This window comes from Bufo bufo, chromosome 1 (assembly GCF_905171765.1).
Source record: "Bufo bufo chromosome 1, aBufBuf1.1, whole genome shotgun sequence".
Classification (NCBI taxonomy): Eukaryota; Metazoa; Chordata; class Amphibia; order Anura; family Bufonidae; genus Bufo; species Bufo bufo.
Window position 1 is genome coordinate 382064226 of NC_053389.1, and position 14432 is coordinate 382078657.

A 14432-nucleotide genomic window follows, 5' to 3' on the forward strand; every position below is an offset into this window, starting at 1 on the left:
TTCCCCCCAGTATTAAAAACTCAAGACAAACTATACATATTGGTATCGCAGTAATCGTACTGACCCGGAGAATGAAAGTCACACGGTTGTAAAAACAAAACCCATAAAACTGTGGCGGAATTGTGTTTTCTCGCTCGTATCATTGGGGGACACGGCCCACGGGTATAGCTGCTTGCTGCCACTAGGAGGCGACACTAGGCTGAAAAGTAATAACTCCTCCCCTGCCGGCTATACCCCCTCCAGCCTGGAGAGAGCATATCAGTTTTTAGCTTAGTGTCGTAGAAGGCAGACCTCCCTGCTTATGCAGGGCGACTTACTTTATTATTTTTTCTTTTCCCTTTTAGGTTTTGGGAAACAGAGTTGCTTAGTCACTCTGTCTACTCCGGGAGCAAGGCCGGTGTCTGAATCCCTCACTGCCTGACCTCCCCAAGAAGAAAAGGTGGACCAGGGCAGCCCAGCTCCCCTGCTTCCCGCCAGCAAAGCAGTCACCTGAATCCGGTGAGACCCCCACTATTCCAGTCTCCTGCCACTTCGTGTGCCAGCTGCTGAGGAGGTGACCCTGCTGGTAAGCTGAGGAGGGGTAAAGAGAAAAGGATGAAGATGGAGTGAGTAATCTGGATTAGGTGAGTATTCTCGGTCCCCTCCCCACCCCCCTCCACTACGGTTCTGGGCCCCTGGAGACCATGCTGGGGGGGAGAAAACACAGGGCCTTCGCCCAGGAATAGTTAACGCCAGACCGCCCCCTCTTGCTCCTTAGGCCCTGTGGCCTGCGCCGATTCTTCCCAGCCCGCGGGGTGGGCTCCCGCGGGCGGTAACTACAAGCAGGCGCCTTCTGACCTCATTCCGGGGCCCCCCGTTCTCCGACCGACCGGGCGTGCTCCCCGGTCGGCCAAGCGCTGCACTTATTCGACCCGCGGCCGGCATACACACCCGGGCGCCTGCTAGCGCCGTTCTGGGTTCCTCCGGCGTCGGAACGGACATCCCAGTCGGCCGGGCGCCGCAAAATCTAGGCCCCGGCTTCATTTCGGGCCTACCGTTTTTTGTTTCTCCAGCCCGCGCTGTTTGCTTCCATGACCACGGTCCAGGTCCCTCTGTTCTCCGGCCGGTGGTGATTCCCGGTCGGCCTGCACCAAAACTTTAGTTCCCGGCTTTGCAGCCTACTAGGCCGCAACTTTCATCCCCAGGTATGGGAGGGGGGCGGGTTCATCTTTCTGGCGCGAATTCTTCCCGCTGAGCTGTCCCACTCCCCCAGGAGCCCGCTGGCTTCACCCCCGGTCCTCAAGGCAGTTTTAACCCTTCCTGGCCAGCCACCTCTTTGAGGCTGGCACCAGATTATCCTGGGTTTCTATCTACTGGCAATATGCCTTGATATTGAACTTTTCAGCCCTTCCTGCCTCTTGTCCATTTGAGGCTGGTTCATCAAAAAAAAAAAAAAAAGTGCGCCCATACAGGTCCTGCCCTCCTCAGCCCACATCACCGCAGGACCTCCCTGACTGTGTGTACCATACTGGGCCCGTGCCCTATCCCAGACAGTGGAGGTTTTCTCACAGTTTTCCAATCCGCCCTCCGGGGCCGTTTGGAGGGCGGATTATCGCATATCCAGTGGAGGACATCTGAAGGATTTCCATTCCACCCTCTGGGGCTGTTAGGTTGATATTTCTCCTCCTGTGAAAATCCAGTGGGGGACATCTGAACGATTCCCAATCCGCCCTCCGGGGCTGTTTGGTTGATAATGCTCCACCTGTGAAAATCCAGTGGAGGACATCTGATGGATTCCCAATCCACCCTCCTGGGTCGTTTGGTTGATAAAGCACCGCCTGCGCAACCCGGTGAGTGGACCTGTAGAAGTTCTGATTCCTCCCCCGGGTTAGTTTGGTTGTTATATCACCACCGGCACAGCCTGCAACTGCCATGGGCTAGATGCTGAGAGGCAGAACTGCGCACGAGCGGGCCAGAGCAGGACATATTCCTCTTTGCTCTCCTCCGCACCCCACCCTTCCTCCCTAGGGTCACGTCAGAACCCTCCCTCCCTGGAGGGGTTGGTTCCAAGGGGGATGGGGGGGGGGGGAGATCAGTTATTCGGACTCTGATATGAATCCGGTTCAATCTTCCAAGATTGCGTCCATGCTAGCCAGCAGTACTGGTTGTATGCATTACCCCCTTTCTTAGGCGGCATTTGCACTACTACTGGAGACAGTACTTACCTTATGTGTTACCTCCTTCTATAGGTGGACTAACCGCGCTAGCATTGGTCTCAGTGCCAGCCATAGGCGTTCCCCCTTCCATAGGTGGCGGAATTGCAATTCCATTGGGTACATTACTGTCCATATGCATTAGCACTAGTTGCAGTGTTTACCGTATGCATTACCCCCTTACTTAGGTGAAGTAATTGCACTTCACTCCGGGTACAGGACTCGTCGTATGCATTACCCCCTTCCATAGGTGGTGTACTTGCACTACCTCGGGATACAGTACTTGCCGTATATGTTACTCCCCTTGATAGATGGAGTAATTGCACTACCACTGAGTACTGCGCTTACCATAGGCATTACCCCCCTCCATAGGTGTGGTAATTACACTACCGTTGAATACGGTTCTGACTATCCCGCTACCCCCTTCATTAACTGGAGGATTGCACTACCACTGAATGCTATTACATCAGCCGTTTGCCTTCACCATGTTTCCATGGCATTGCCCCCTTCCACAAGTGATCCGTTAATGGGGGAATCACTAAGCATCTTTGCATGCTATAATTCAACTACGCCACAACACTAGATGCCTTGGCTTCCTTCACAGGTGGGCCGTGGCAACAGTTGATACCGCTGGTGCCTTGTACTCCCCATCTAGTGGTATATGGATACTGCCACTGGATGCTGTGGCTACTTCCATATTGTATCCTTCTTTTCTTCCAGCGTTGGTTCGGGGCGCAAACATGCCGCCTTTTGTGCTCTCTGGGGGGTCACCCGGCAAAATGTATGTGTCCTAGACCCCCCCATCCCCATGGGCCTCCACCGTTCAGGTCGGTCAGGGTATTAGTCCTCGACAACGTGTACTGCGCACACCATTACACAGAATATGGTGATTACGATCCAGCGAGCAGAATGTTGCACTGACTCTGTATTCTTTGTCCAACACTCTTCCTTATCTAGGTGAGAGTGTTATGCTGGCACTCTGCAGTGGCTACTACAGCGTGTTCTCCTCCGCAAGGGAAGTTTTCACGCTAGGGATAGATATTGTAGTCGCTGCAGTGGGGGTTCTACCCTGGCATTGCTTCGGCGGTTGCTCCTGTTCAGCGCCCTTTTCAGGTGGAGTGTTTAAAGGGATTCTGTCATGAGATTTGAGCCCTATAAGCTAAACATATGGCCAGGTCCGTACTAATAACATGAATCCTAAACTGCCCTTATTAAACCTGCTTGTGGCTCTATTAGCCCAAAAAACTGGTTTTTATAAGCTGTCACTCACCTACCTAAGGTGCTCAAGGGGTTTTACGTTAACCCAGGGTGCCCGCCCGCACCCCTCGCCGTCTGGTGCCCAGCGCCGCCTTCCTCACCTCAGCCCCGCCTCCGCAATCCTCCCGTCCCTCTGCTAGATCCGGCGCCTGCAAGATCCGCCTCTGCTAGATCCGGCGCCTGCGCACTAGGCTCAGCCTGATGCGCCGCGGACTCCTGGCAGCGGCTTCGTGGAGCGAAGTGCGCATGCGCATCAGGCGGCGCATACGCACTTCGCTCAACGAAGCCGCTGCCAGGAGTCCGCGGCGCATCTTGCTGCTCTCCTGCATGGGGCGCTCTGAACAGCTCCTGGGGTCTTGTAGGCAGCCTGTGGCTGATTTGCTCATGCTGGCTCCCCCCCCTCCCCCTTCTCTCAATTGTCTCATTCTCCTGCAGCCCTGATAGGGCTGCGCATCTTCACTCGTCTCACGATTCGATGCGATTACGATTATCAAGTCCACGATTCGATTCAATTCGGCGATGCATCACGATGCATCAAGATTATTACCCAAGTCCCCTTGTTTTTCAATTTTACATCAAAAAATTAATTCAATCAGTCAGAAATTGCACAAAAATATTTATTTGTATCTGCTATTTAAACAAATCATACCAAGTTCCCTGCATATCATATAGCAAAGTCTGAATGAACAAAACAGTGCAGCAGACAACAGTATTTATTTAAAACAGTACTGTCAGTGTCTCTGTAACATTAAACTGTTGTGCTGGCCTAGCTGGTGCAGTTAGTTTATACGTTTTACAATAGTTTTACCATATAATATATATTATATAATATTAAACAGTACCTACAAAAAAAGGAGCACTTCAGTTCCTGACTGTAAAACATCACAGTGAGTCAGTGAACCTATAACACAGTCAGTGACTGTGTTATAGGTTCACTCACTGTGATGTTTGCCAGTCAGGAACTGTCTGTCACACAGTGTGTTCAAGTTGTCTGTGTTGCAGAACTTCCTGGTTCACCGTGATTGTTTTGGCAGCAGGAGCGCACCACCACCAGCACCACCACCAGCACCACCACCAGCACCAGATGGGTAGTACGTCTAGATCAGTGCTATAAGCTCTGAGTTGTCACTTTACAGAAAACGTTACCTGCACTGAGCACTCAGCAAGCACTCTACCACGATACATCAACTGAAGCCAAGCCATGCCACCATTAGAGGAAGCTGGAAAATCCTTGACAGAATACATTTTCAACTGAATCTGAAAACCTTGGACAAATCTTTATGGGATCACAAACACACACCACAGAATACCAGAAAAAAAATAAACACACATCCTCCTCACTGAATCATAATGGTAAAGGGCAGGCCACAGGACGGGCAATGTGGCACAGCCACCATAGTCAGACATGATGTCAGAAGGTCGGTGTGTGTTTTTTTTGGTTTGTGTGAATGTGTATTTGTGTGATCCAATAAAGATTTACTCCAGGTTTTAAGTTTCAATTTATTCTTTCAAGGATTTGCCTTCCTCTGGTGGCTTGGCGGGCGTCAGTTGTCTGGAATTAAATACAGAATTCTTTTGGTTGAAGGTTAAACCCCTAAACCGAGTCAGAAATTCACAGAGCATGACAGACACATTGGGAAAACACCAAAAAACACGTCAGTGTAAAAATACAAAATGGATCGGACGGACAGTCGCATAATAGAAAACCATTGTCCATCTCCTCTCCACTCCAGTGCTGCTAAAAGCTAGAATAATATCATATATTCTGATTAATCAGAATAATCAGGGGAGGGGAAGGGAAAAGGGAAGGGGAAGGGGGAAAAGGGGAGGGGAAGGGAAAAGGGGAGTCTGGCATGGGAGACAGAGAAATAAAAAATTTCAGTGGCAGAGACAATGCTATAAACAAAATCTATAAAATTAAAAACACTGCTCAGCATTTGGGAACATGTAGATTTTTCTGTAAGAACACCAATTGATCTACATGGTCTGGTTTGAGGGCGCTTCTTTTTGCAGTTACCACATCTCCTGCAGTGGAGAAAACCCGCTCTGCAGACACGCTTGTACCTGGGATACACAAGTATTGCTTTGACAGCCGAGAAAGGAGGGGAAATATGACCTCATGCTCACGCCACCAGTTCAAAGGGTCCTCAGTGAGAGGCAGAGGTGGGGCTTTACAATAGTTTTCCATTTCCTCTTCAGCCTTGGCATAGGGGGTCTTTTTGGGTTCTATTGTACCTTCAGTGTCAGTGAAAGACTGTCCCAGCAAACTCACGAGCAGCGATCTGGCCTTTTTGGGAGGAGATGGTGGAGAATGGTTGTCTTCGATGGGTGAACTGTCCTCTTCTTCCAGAGTTTGTTTTCTTCTAGGCACTTGATGATCCTCTTGTGTCCTCTCACTCTCATCTGATGTAATCTGTGTTTGAACAAAAAAGAAACGGAAAAAAAACAATAAGTAAAAACATAAATGTCAATGCCTTTGATTCTGATGGGGTGATGAAAAAGCACAGGAAACGGACAGTACAGTTCCCGCACCGCATCAGATTCAGAAGCGTGGTAGTGCTTGTGCTACTGTCGTTTCAAGAAGAAACATGATGGAATTCTTCAAATTAATTTAATTACCTCCAAGGATGCAGCTTCCTCAGTGACTCCTTTAAATATCTCCAATCTTTCTTCATCTGTGAGGATGAAAGGCAGTCCCTTAAAGCGAGGATCCAGTGCAGAGGCTGTATGAAGGATCTTCTTCTCGGCCTCACTGCTGTACCTCTTCTGGAGATCTGTTCTAATAGAATTCTTGATCTCATGGATCATGGGTGTGTCTCCCATCGTGTCTGTCATGCTCTGGAGAAGTTGTGCATTTATAGGTGCAATGAGAGAAACTGTTGGATTGCGCTCTTCTGACATCAGCATGGTTGCATCCTTCATTGGCTTTAATGCACTCACGGCGTCCTCTGCATTTGACACATCTGTTTCGTTTAGAGTGCAGAGATCGGACTCTCCTCTTCTGACTTCTGGAGACAGCAAGGTGGCACAGACTGCAGGTTGTTGTTCCAAGAACCTCTCGACCATGTCGTATGCACTGTTCCATCTTGTTGCCACATCAGTTATCAGCTTATGATTATTGAGGCCAAGACATTTCTGTTTCTCTTTTAGACAGTGGCTTGCTCTAGTGCTGCGGTGAAAGAATGTGGATATCCGACGTACTCTGCCAAGAAGCCTAGAGAGAGTGGCCACTTTCAACGCTCGCTGGGATGCAAGATTCAGTGTATGGGCGAAGCATTTCACATGGGGGAATTTTCCAACTTGAGCTGCAACTATCATGTTTGACACGTTGTCGGTCACAAGCACTACAGATTTATCGGACAGCTGCCATTCTTCCACAACATGAGAAAGTAGCTCTGCCAGATGAGCACCCGTGTGAGACTCATAAATGGCTCTCGTTTGCAGTACATGCGACAAAATCTGCCAGTCCTTACTAACGTAATGTGCTGTTATTGTAACATAAGACTCTGTCGTGACTGAAGTCCAGGAATCACACGTTATTGCGACTCGACTTGCTTGGCTCATTGATGCAATTATCTTAGCTTTGGTTTCGTGGTAGAGTGCAGGTATGACGTTTTCTGTAAAGTGACTTCGTGACGGGATCTTGTAACGCGGCTCTATTGTCTTCAAAAGGTAGCGAAACCCACTGTTTTCCACAACAGAGTAAGGGCGCAGGTCCTTCGCTATGAAAGCTGCCACAGCTTTTGTTATTCTCTTTACCTTTTCAGAGTTGGGCGGCAAAGTTGACTGTAACATTGCATCAATTCTTGGCTGATCTGGGTTCATTTCCTTGGTGGTGGTGGTAGGTTTTAGCATTTCTGGGTGAAAACGGCTGACGTGGTTTCTCAGATTAGTAGTATTCCCTAGAGATTTAATTTTTGTGTGACAGATTTTACACACAGCGTATGACTTGTCCAATTCGTGCTTCCTACTTTTTTCATAAAAGCCAAAATGTTCCCAGATGTTTGCTTTTAAAAAGCTAGGTGCATTTTTTATCTCTTGTTCCTTTTGTTCTACTTCTGCCATTTTTATTTACTAGCAAATGCAATGCATGCCAGGCATCTATGTGAATTTGTGAGTAGGGATGACACAAGTCTTGACGTGACGATGATGTTGTCAAACTCTGTCAGTTTAAAAAAAAAAAAAATTTGAGTGACTAAGCCTAAAGCCTGCCACGAGATCAACAGAAAAAGTAACACGTTTCTTTCTAGTATGTATGTAATTGTATGATATGTAAAATCCTCATTTATTATTCTACCCCCCACACACGCAGTTAGTCGCAGTCGCTGTCAAGTGTCAACTATCATTATTCATCATGTGTAAAAGAAAAAATGCGCCCTGGCCCCTCATCTCGTCTGCCGCCGGTGGTTGGTCAACTCAACTGGTGGTCATGGTCATTGGTCAATGCATTGGCATTGCAATGGTCACAGTCTCAGAGAGTCAGCGACAGCCGGTCACGTTATATCGCACTCTCTCTCCTTCTCCAATCTGGTACACTGGCATTATTTGAGATCACAAACTGGCTGCTACAACACAACAACAACATGTCCCGCCAACATCCCCCCCCCCCCAATGACATAATGCCAGTGCCACCCATTTCATTAATTCTGGTTTTATGCATCATTTGAATGTCTTGTCTTGGTGATTGATTCACAATTCACAAGTTCATACTTACCTTGTTTGTATTTGTATTGTAATATGATGCTTTTTGGTTTTGCTCATCATTACTGCCCCACACACAATGCACTTGCCTTGCAGTGCAGCTGCAGCATGTGTGGGGCTGGGGCAGTGATGAGCAAAACCATAAATCAAAAAGTATCAATAAAGTTGTGATCAAACAATCATCATTCATCACTAAGACAAGACAGTCACACTGGACAAGTGGACAAATGGTCAGGACAGAACATTCATTTCAATGGATTAGAGATAGAGATAGACCAGCACCAGCAGACCTACAGTCATAAACGTAACCATAATTAATTAAATGGCAATGGTATGGTCTGGTGATTGTCACTTAAACTCATTAAACCTTTCATGACATAGTTATTTAATATAATGTGAAAGATGATGTTTATTAGTTTTCCTACCTGATTAATGATGATACGATGATAACGACGACGGTGGTGCTGGTGGTGGTGGTGGTGGCACTGCTGGCTGCTGGTGGTGGAGCGATTCTCCTCCTGCCTGTGGTGGACTGGACTGAGCCTGAGGAGTGAGGAAAAACGGACAGGTGAGGTGACACAAGTGACAATTTTTTTTTTTTAGGTACGGTAAGGTAACAGGCAGTGACCAGCTGCAGTCTCTGTGAGTGGTGTATCTGTGTGATGGTCACCTACCTGTCACAACAAGGTGGCAGAGTCTGGCTGGCACGTGGCACCTGCGGGTCTCCTCTCCTGCTGCCTGTGATGATGAAGGGACTCGGAGTGTGTGGCACTGGCAGCTGCGGCCTAGCTCCCTGTCCTGCGAGCCGGGTAACGGATGGGCTGGTCTCCCTCTCCTAAAAAGAAAGATAGCAATTGATTGATTGATTGCATCACGAAACTGGAAAGTGAAAAGGGGGGTAAAATTAAAAATTGTAAAATACCCAGTTCAAGATGTATGGGACAGAACAAAGAACAGTCAAAATGTTTTATTTTTTAAGTAACCAAACAGGCAGGCAGGCATGTTATATTGTTAAATAGTTGTGCTTTAAACCACATGACAATCCCAAGAACAGCAGTATTGCACAGTTGCAGACAGTGTTGTCTGGCATATCTTTGTAAATGATGTGATCAGTGATCACTCACTAAGACCTCTAACTTTACAGCATTGCAAAAAGCTGCCACTGACTGTAGTGTATTCAATACACATAGTGTATTTGACTTGCAGCTTTTTGCAATGCTGTAAACTAAGTTAGAGGTCTTAGTGAGTGATCACTGATCACATGCATCACAGTAATACAAAGATATGCCAGACAGTCAGACACACAGTGTGCAATTGTGCAGAAGCAGATCATCATCTCCCCCCCAAAAATAATAAAAATCCCCCCAAAAAATGCAGAAGGGTAACTTACTAACTTACTGTGTGCTGCTGCAGTCACTGCGTGCTGCTGTTGTCTGTGTGGCACTGGCGATTGCGGCCTAGCTCGGGTCACTCTCCACTGGGTCTCCTCCTCCTCTGTCCCCCCGCAAGACAGCCTGTTTTTTTTCTTTTGTGCACAGCACAGTTAGCCGACCGAGGAGAAAGTTCTGAGCGCTCTTGGGGGTACGAGGACTGGTCCGCTGTGCTCAGTGCTGCTGCATGCTGCACGTCCGTCTCCTCTCCAGTCCTCCTCACGAGTCGACTCACGCGTGCGACACAGGGGGGGGGGGGGTGTCACTGTCGTCAGCGGGAGGCGGGAAAGAAGGCGCCAAAAAACTTTTTTTTCCGACTCGGCTCTGCACGGCGGACGCGACGCTGACGTCATCAACATGCATCGATTATTTAAAGCAACCGCATCGATGCAGAATCGCCGGGGGTCGAATCGCGATGCATCGCTGCATCGATTATATTCGACAGCCCTAAGCCCTGACCACCTGATCTATAGCTGCTGCAGCACCTCTTGGGAACGTAGATAGGACAGCCCTGCTGACTCTATAAGGGCCTCCTCTCCCAGCCTCCCTATCGGATCGGATAGTCACGTATTTCACGTGCGTTCGTTGTCTACAGAGGTTTCCATGTGGTCGGCTTGTCGTCCCCCCTGTCACCCTTTTGTGTAGGTCCCCCCTGAATGGGCTCCCTCCCTGTCGAACCATGGGAACCTTGCCTGACTCTCCCAATCCCTGGCGGAGTCGCTGGACCGCTACCTTTCAAATTGCGGTCTCCTCCCCCTCAGGGTCCTCCCTGCTGATGGGGCACGCTCACGCTCAGATACAGGGTCACGCAAGGAGTAGCCCACAGACCAACCTCGGGTGGTCTCAGTTAGCTCCACCCCTCCTCGGCATCCTCGGGTCGCCCCTTAGGACTGGCCTGAGGCTGGTGACGAAGCCTTCTCTGTCAGTTGCCTCTGGGGACACCTCTGCACTGATTCCCTCGGAACATAGCATCAGGCGGTCTTCCACCATACAGAATCCCTCTGTGAGGTCAAGACAAACGTGCACATACCCTACCCAGGTTTGGTGCCCCTCTAGTGGACTTTTGGATGGCGCTCTCCTGCCTGTACAGGTAATTACCGCACAGGTAAGGCAGCCGTCACCGTGCTTAGCAACTGGGACACCTACGTGGTGTCTCTGGTACGTACGCCCTTGTAGGCTGTACACGTCAGACCTTCCAGGTTCCCCTATACCAGGGGCTATGTTCTAAGCAAGCTGATACAGGCAAACGCCTCTTGTAGGGTTGGTAACCCTTCTCAGCCTCTAAAGGTTATTTTGTAGTGCCTGTACCAGAGATATACAGGCCGACTTCTATTGTCGTGGCGATTATACTTTCATGGGTAGAGTTCCTACACCTACTCCAGATGCTGTAGCCATTACTCCTGGCTGGCTCTATGGTGTTCCATGCGGCACTATTTCCCCCTTCCGGGCGAGATATACAGGCCGCCTTCAATTGCCGTAGCAATTGCACCTGTCTGTTTCCAGCCACCTTGCTCCCTTCATAGGTAGAGTACCTACACAATCTCCTGATGCTGTATCCAATATCCCTGGCGGGCTCTATTGTGTTCCGTGCGGCACTATTTCTCCCTTCCGGGCGAGATATAGAGGCCACTCTCAATTGCTGTAGCAATTGCTCCTGTTTGGTTCTAGTGGGCACCAAGCTGCCACCTTTCTCCCTTCATAGTTAGAGTTCCTACACTATCTGCAGAGGCTGTAGCCGTTGCTCCTATCTGGCCTTATGGTGCCACCTTGTATTGCCGTGGCCACTGCACCTACCTCATCATAGTGTGCACCAAACAGCCATCTTATTTCCTTCATAGCTGAAGTTCCTGCACCATCTCCAGATCTGTTGATGCGGCCCTGTTTCCCTCTTTTCAGGTGAAATAGGGGCCTCCTTCAGTTGCCATTGCACCTACCTAATTGTGGTGTGCACCTGTTGTTCTTTGTGGCACCGTGCGGCCCTATTTTCCCCTTCCCGTGTGGAATATAGGTACCATTGCTAACGCGGTAGCTGTTGCACTTCTCCGGTCCTAGGGTGCACCATGCGGCCACATCGATCTAATCTTAAATCTAGTACCTCTACCATCTCCAGATGCTGTACCCACGGCACCTGTTTGGTCATATCTCTGCACTACACTGCCGTATTTCTACCTTACAGGTTGAGGACCTGTACCCTCCAAATGCGGTCGCATTCTCGGATGCTGTGGCTTTGTTTCCACTCTCCTTAAAGTGCAACATGCAGCCACTTTACCTCGGTTTTTAGGCGATTATTTTTAGTATCCCACGTGCTGGACCCTATGGTGCAATCCGTGGCCCATACTGTTTCTGTATTACTGGGTGCTTTCCTCCCTGTGCTCTAATCTGTGCTGCGGATGTTGGTTACTCCCCTTTTTGGTTCTTCCATACATCTGCCACTCCGTTACTGTCGTGCTCTATGGTCTCCTTGTACATTCTCAAGGCACTGTCCATAACAGGCCATCCTGGTTCAGCATGTACAGTCGTGGCCAAAAGTTTTAAAAATTACATAAATTTTGGAAATTGGAAAAGTTGCTGCTTAAGTTTTTATAATAGCAATTTGCATATACTCCAGAATGTTATGAAGAGTGATCAGATGAATTGCATAGTCCTTCTTTGCCATGAAAATTAACTTTCCACTGCATTTCATTGCTGTTATTAAAGGACCTGCTGAGATCATTTCAGTAATCGTGTTGTTAACTCAGGTGAGAATGTTGACGAGCACAAGGCTGGAGATCATTATGTCAGGCTGATTGGGTTAAAATGGCAGACTTGACATGTTAAAAGGAGGGTGATGCTTGAAATCATTGTTCTTCCATTGTTAACCATGGTGACCTGCAAAGAAACGCTTGCAGCCATCATTGCGTTGCATAAAAATGGCTTCACAGGCAAGGATATTGTGGCTACTAAGATTGCACCTCAATCAACAATTTATAGGATCATGAAGAACTTCAAGGAAAGAGGTTCAATTCTTGTTAAGAAGGCTTCAGGGTGTCCAAGAAAGTCCAGCAAGCGCCAGGATCGTCTCCTAAAGAGGATTCAGCTGCGGGATCGGAGTGCCACCAGTGCAGAGCTTGCTCAGGAATGGCAGCAGGCAGGTGTGAGCGCATCTGCACGCACAGTGAGTCGAAGACTTTTGGAAGATGGCCTGGTGTCAAGAAGGGCAGCAAAGAAGCCACTTCTCTCCAAAAAAAACATCAGGGACAGATTGATCTTTTGCAGAAAGTATGGTGAATGGACTGCTGAGGACTGGGGCAAAGTCATATTCTCCGATGAAGCCTCTTTCCGATTGTTTGGGGCATCTGGAAAAAGGCTTGTCCGGAGAAGAAAAGGTGAGCGCTACCATCAGTCCTGTGTCATGCCAACAGTAAAGCATCCTGAGACCATTCATGTGTGGGGTTGCTTCTCATCAAAGGGAGTGGGCTCACTCACAATTTTGCCCAAAAACGCAGCCATGAATAAAGAATGGTACCAAAACACCCTCCAACAGCAACTTCTTCCAACCATCCAACAACAGTTTGGTGAAGAACAATGCATTTTCCAGCACGATGAAGCACCGTGCCATAAGGCAAAAGTGATAACTAAGTGGCTCGGGGACCAAAACGTTGACATTTTGGGCCCATGGCCTGGAAACTCCCCAGATCTTAATCCCATTGAGAACTTGTGGTCAATCCTCAAGAGGCGGGTGGACAAACAAAAACCCACTAATTCTGACAAACTCCAAGAAGTGATTATGAAAGAATGGGTTGCTATCAGTCAGGAATTGGCCCAGAAGTTGATTGAGAGAATGCCCAGTCGAATTGCAGAGGTCTTGAAAAAGAAGGGCCAACACTGAAAATACTGACTCTTTGCATAAATGTCATGTAATTGTCGATAAAAGCCTTTAAAACGTATGAAGTGTGTGTAATTATATTTCACTACATCACAGAAACAACTGAAACAAAGATCTAAAAGCAGTTTAGCAGCAAACTTTGTGAAAACTAATATTTTTGTCATTCTCAAAACTTTTGGCCACGACTGTACATGGTAACCATATCTGGCAGGGGTGGGCCAGCCCAACCCCCACCTCCACCTTGTCGGTCTAGTGCTACTTCTGCTGTACCCAGTATATGGCTGATCTTATCTGGTGGGTGGTCCACATACAACCACGCTCCTTACACCATGGCCAGGTGGTTGTTGGCCTTTGTGCTAGGGTTGCTTTTGCCGTCCCTATAAAATACTACTGTCTGCGGCACTCCGTTACCCCATATTATAAAGGAGTACTCGCGTTGTTTTCTATTACAGGGCGGACCATTCCTGGTGGGGTTCACTGATCTCCACTGGATCTTCTCCTTGTTGGGGTACGTAGCTTGGTGAGCACCGACCGCTGCAGCAGTTTTTCAGCCATCACTGGATGTCCTCCGCCACATGGAATCCTTCTGGGGTCAGCAACATTTTCCTCGCTGGACGTCCTTCCTGCTGAGTCAGGGACAGAACCACTGGGCGCCACACACCTGCCTGGTAGGTGAATTTTCTGCTGATTGCTCTGACATCGGACAGGGTTCCGTAGTTCCTTCTGGGTCCGGGTGTTCCCTTATATTCTCTGCTTAGTTGTACTATATGACAGAGGGCAGTTCCCTTGGACCTTGCTATTGTCTGCGGCTGTCAGGTGCTTTCTCCCCCGGGGAGTCTTCTGTATGTTGGTCGCAGCTGGTTTCTACATTTCGTGTAGTCACACCCAGTTTCTTTCATAGCGACTTCACCATTCCTTATGTATATGGGTGTCTGTCGATTTAGTGGTACAACCCAAGCCGCTGTACTTGCCCTTCCCGGGACAATG

At 48.5% G+C, this 14432-nt stretch overlaps 2 protein-coding genes across 5 annotated transcripts in view; one reads left to right on the forward strand and one right to left on the reverse strand.

The window, feature by feature from the left end:
* Window positions 1-14432, forward strand: part of RAD50 (RAD50 double strand break repair protein) — a 362910-nt gene that overhangs the window by 110804 nt on the left and 237674 nt on the right. The window lies entirely within an intron of this gene.
* On the reverse strand, window positions 5317-6293 carry LOC120977363 (E3 SUMO-protein ligase ZBED1-like). Its single transcript, XM_040405290.1, has 2 exons — window positions 6069-6293; window positions 5317-5862 (listed from the first exon to the last, which is right to left on the reverse strand). The coding sequence occupies exons 1-2, from the start codon at window positions 6282-6284 to the stop codon at window positions 5380-5382; spliced, it is 699 nt and encodes a 232-aa protein (XP_040261224.1). The 5' UTR covers window positions 6285-6293; the 3' UTR covers window positions 5317-5379.

Bases quoted from the DNA above. Each gene is read 5' to 3' on its own strand.
- LOC120977363 (XM_040405290.1), bottom strand. From the start codon at position 6,284: ATGACAGACACGATGGGAGACACACCCATGATCCATGAGATCAAGAAT. The intron at 5,863-6,068 runs GTAATTAAATTA...GTTCAAACACAG, and splicing joins AGGAAGCTGCATCCTTGGAG to ATTACATCAGATGAGAGTGA.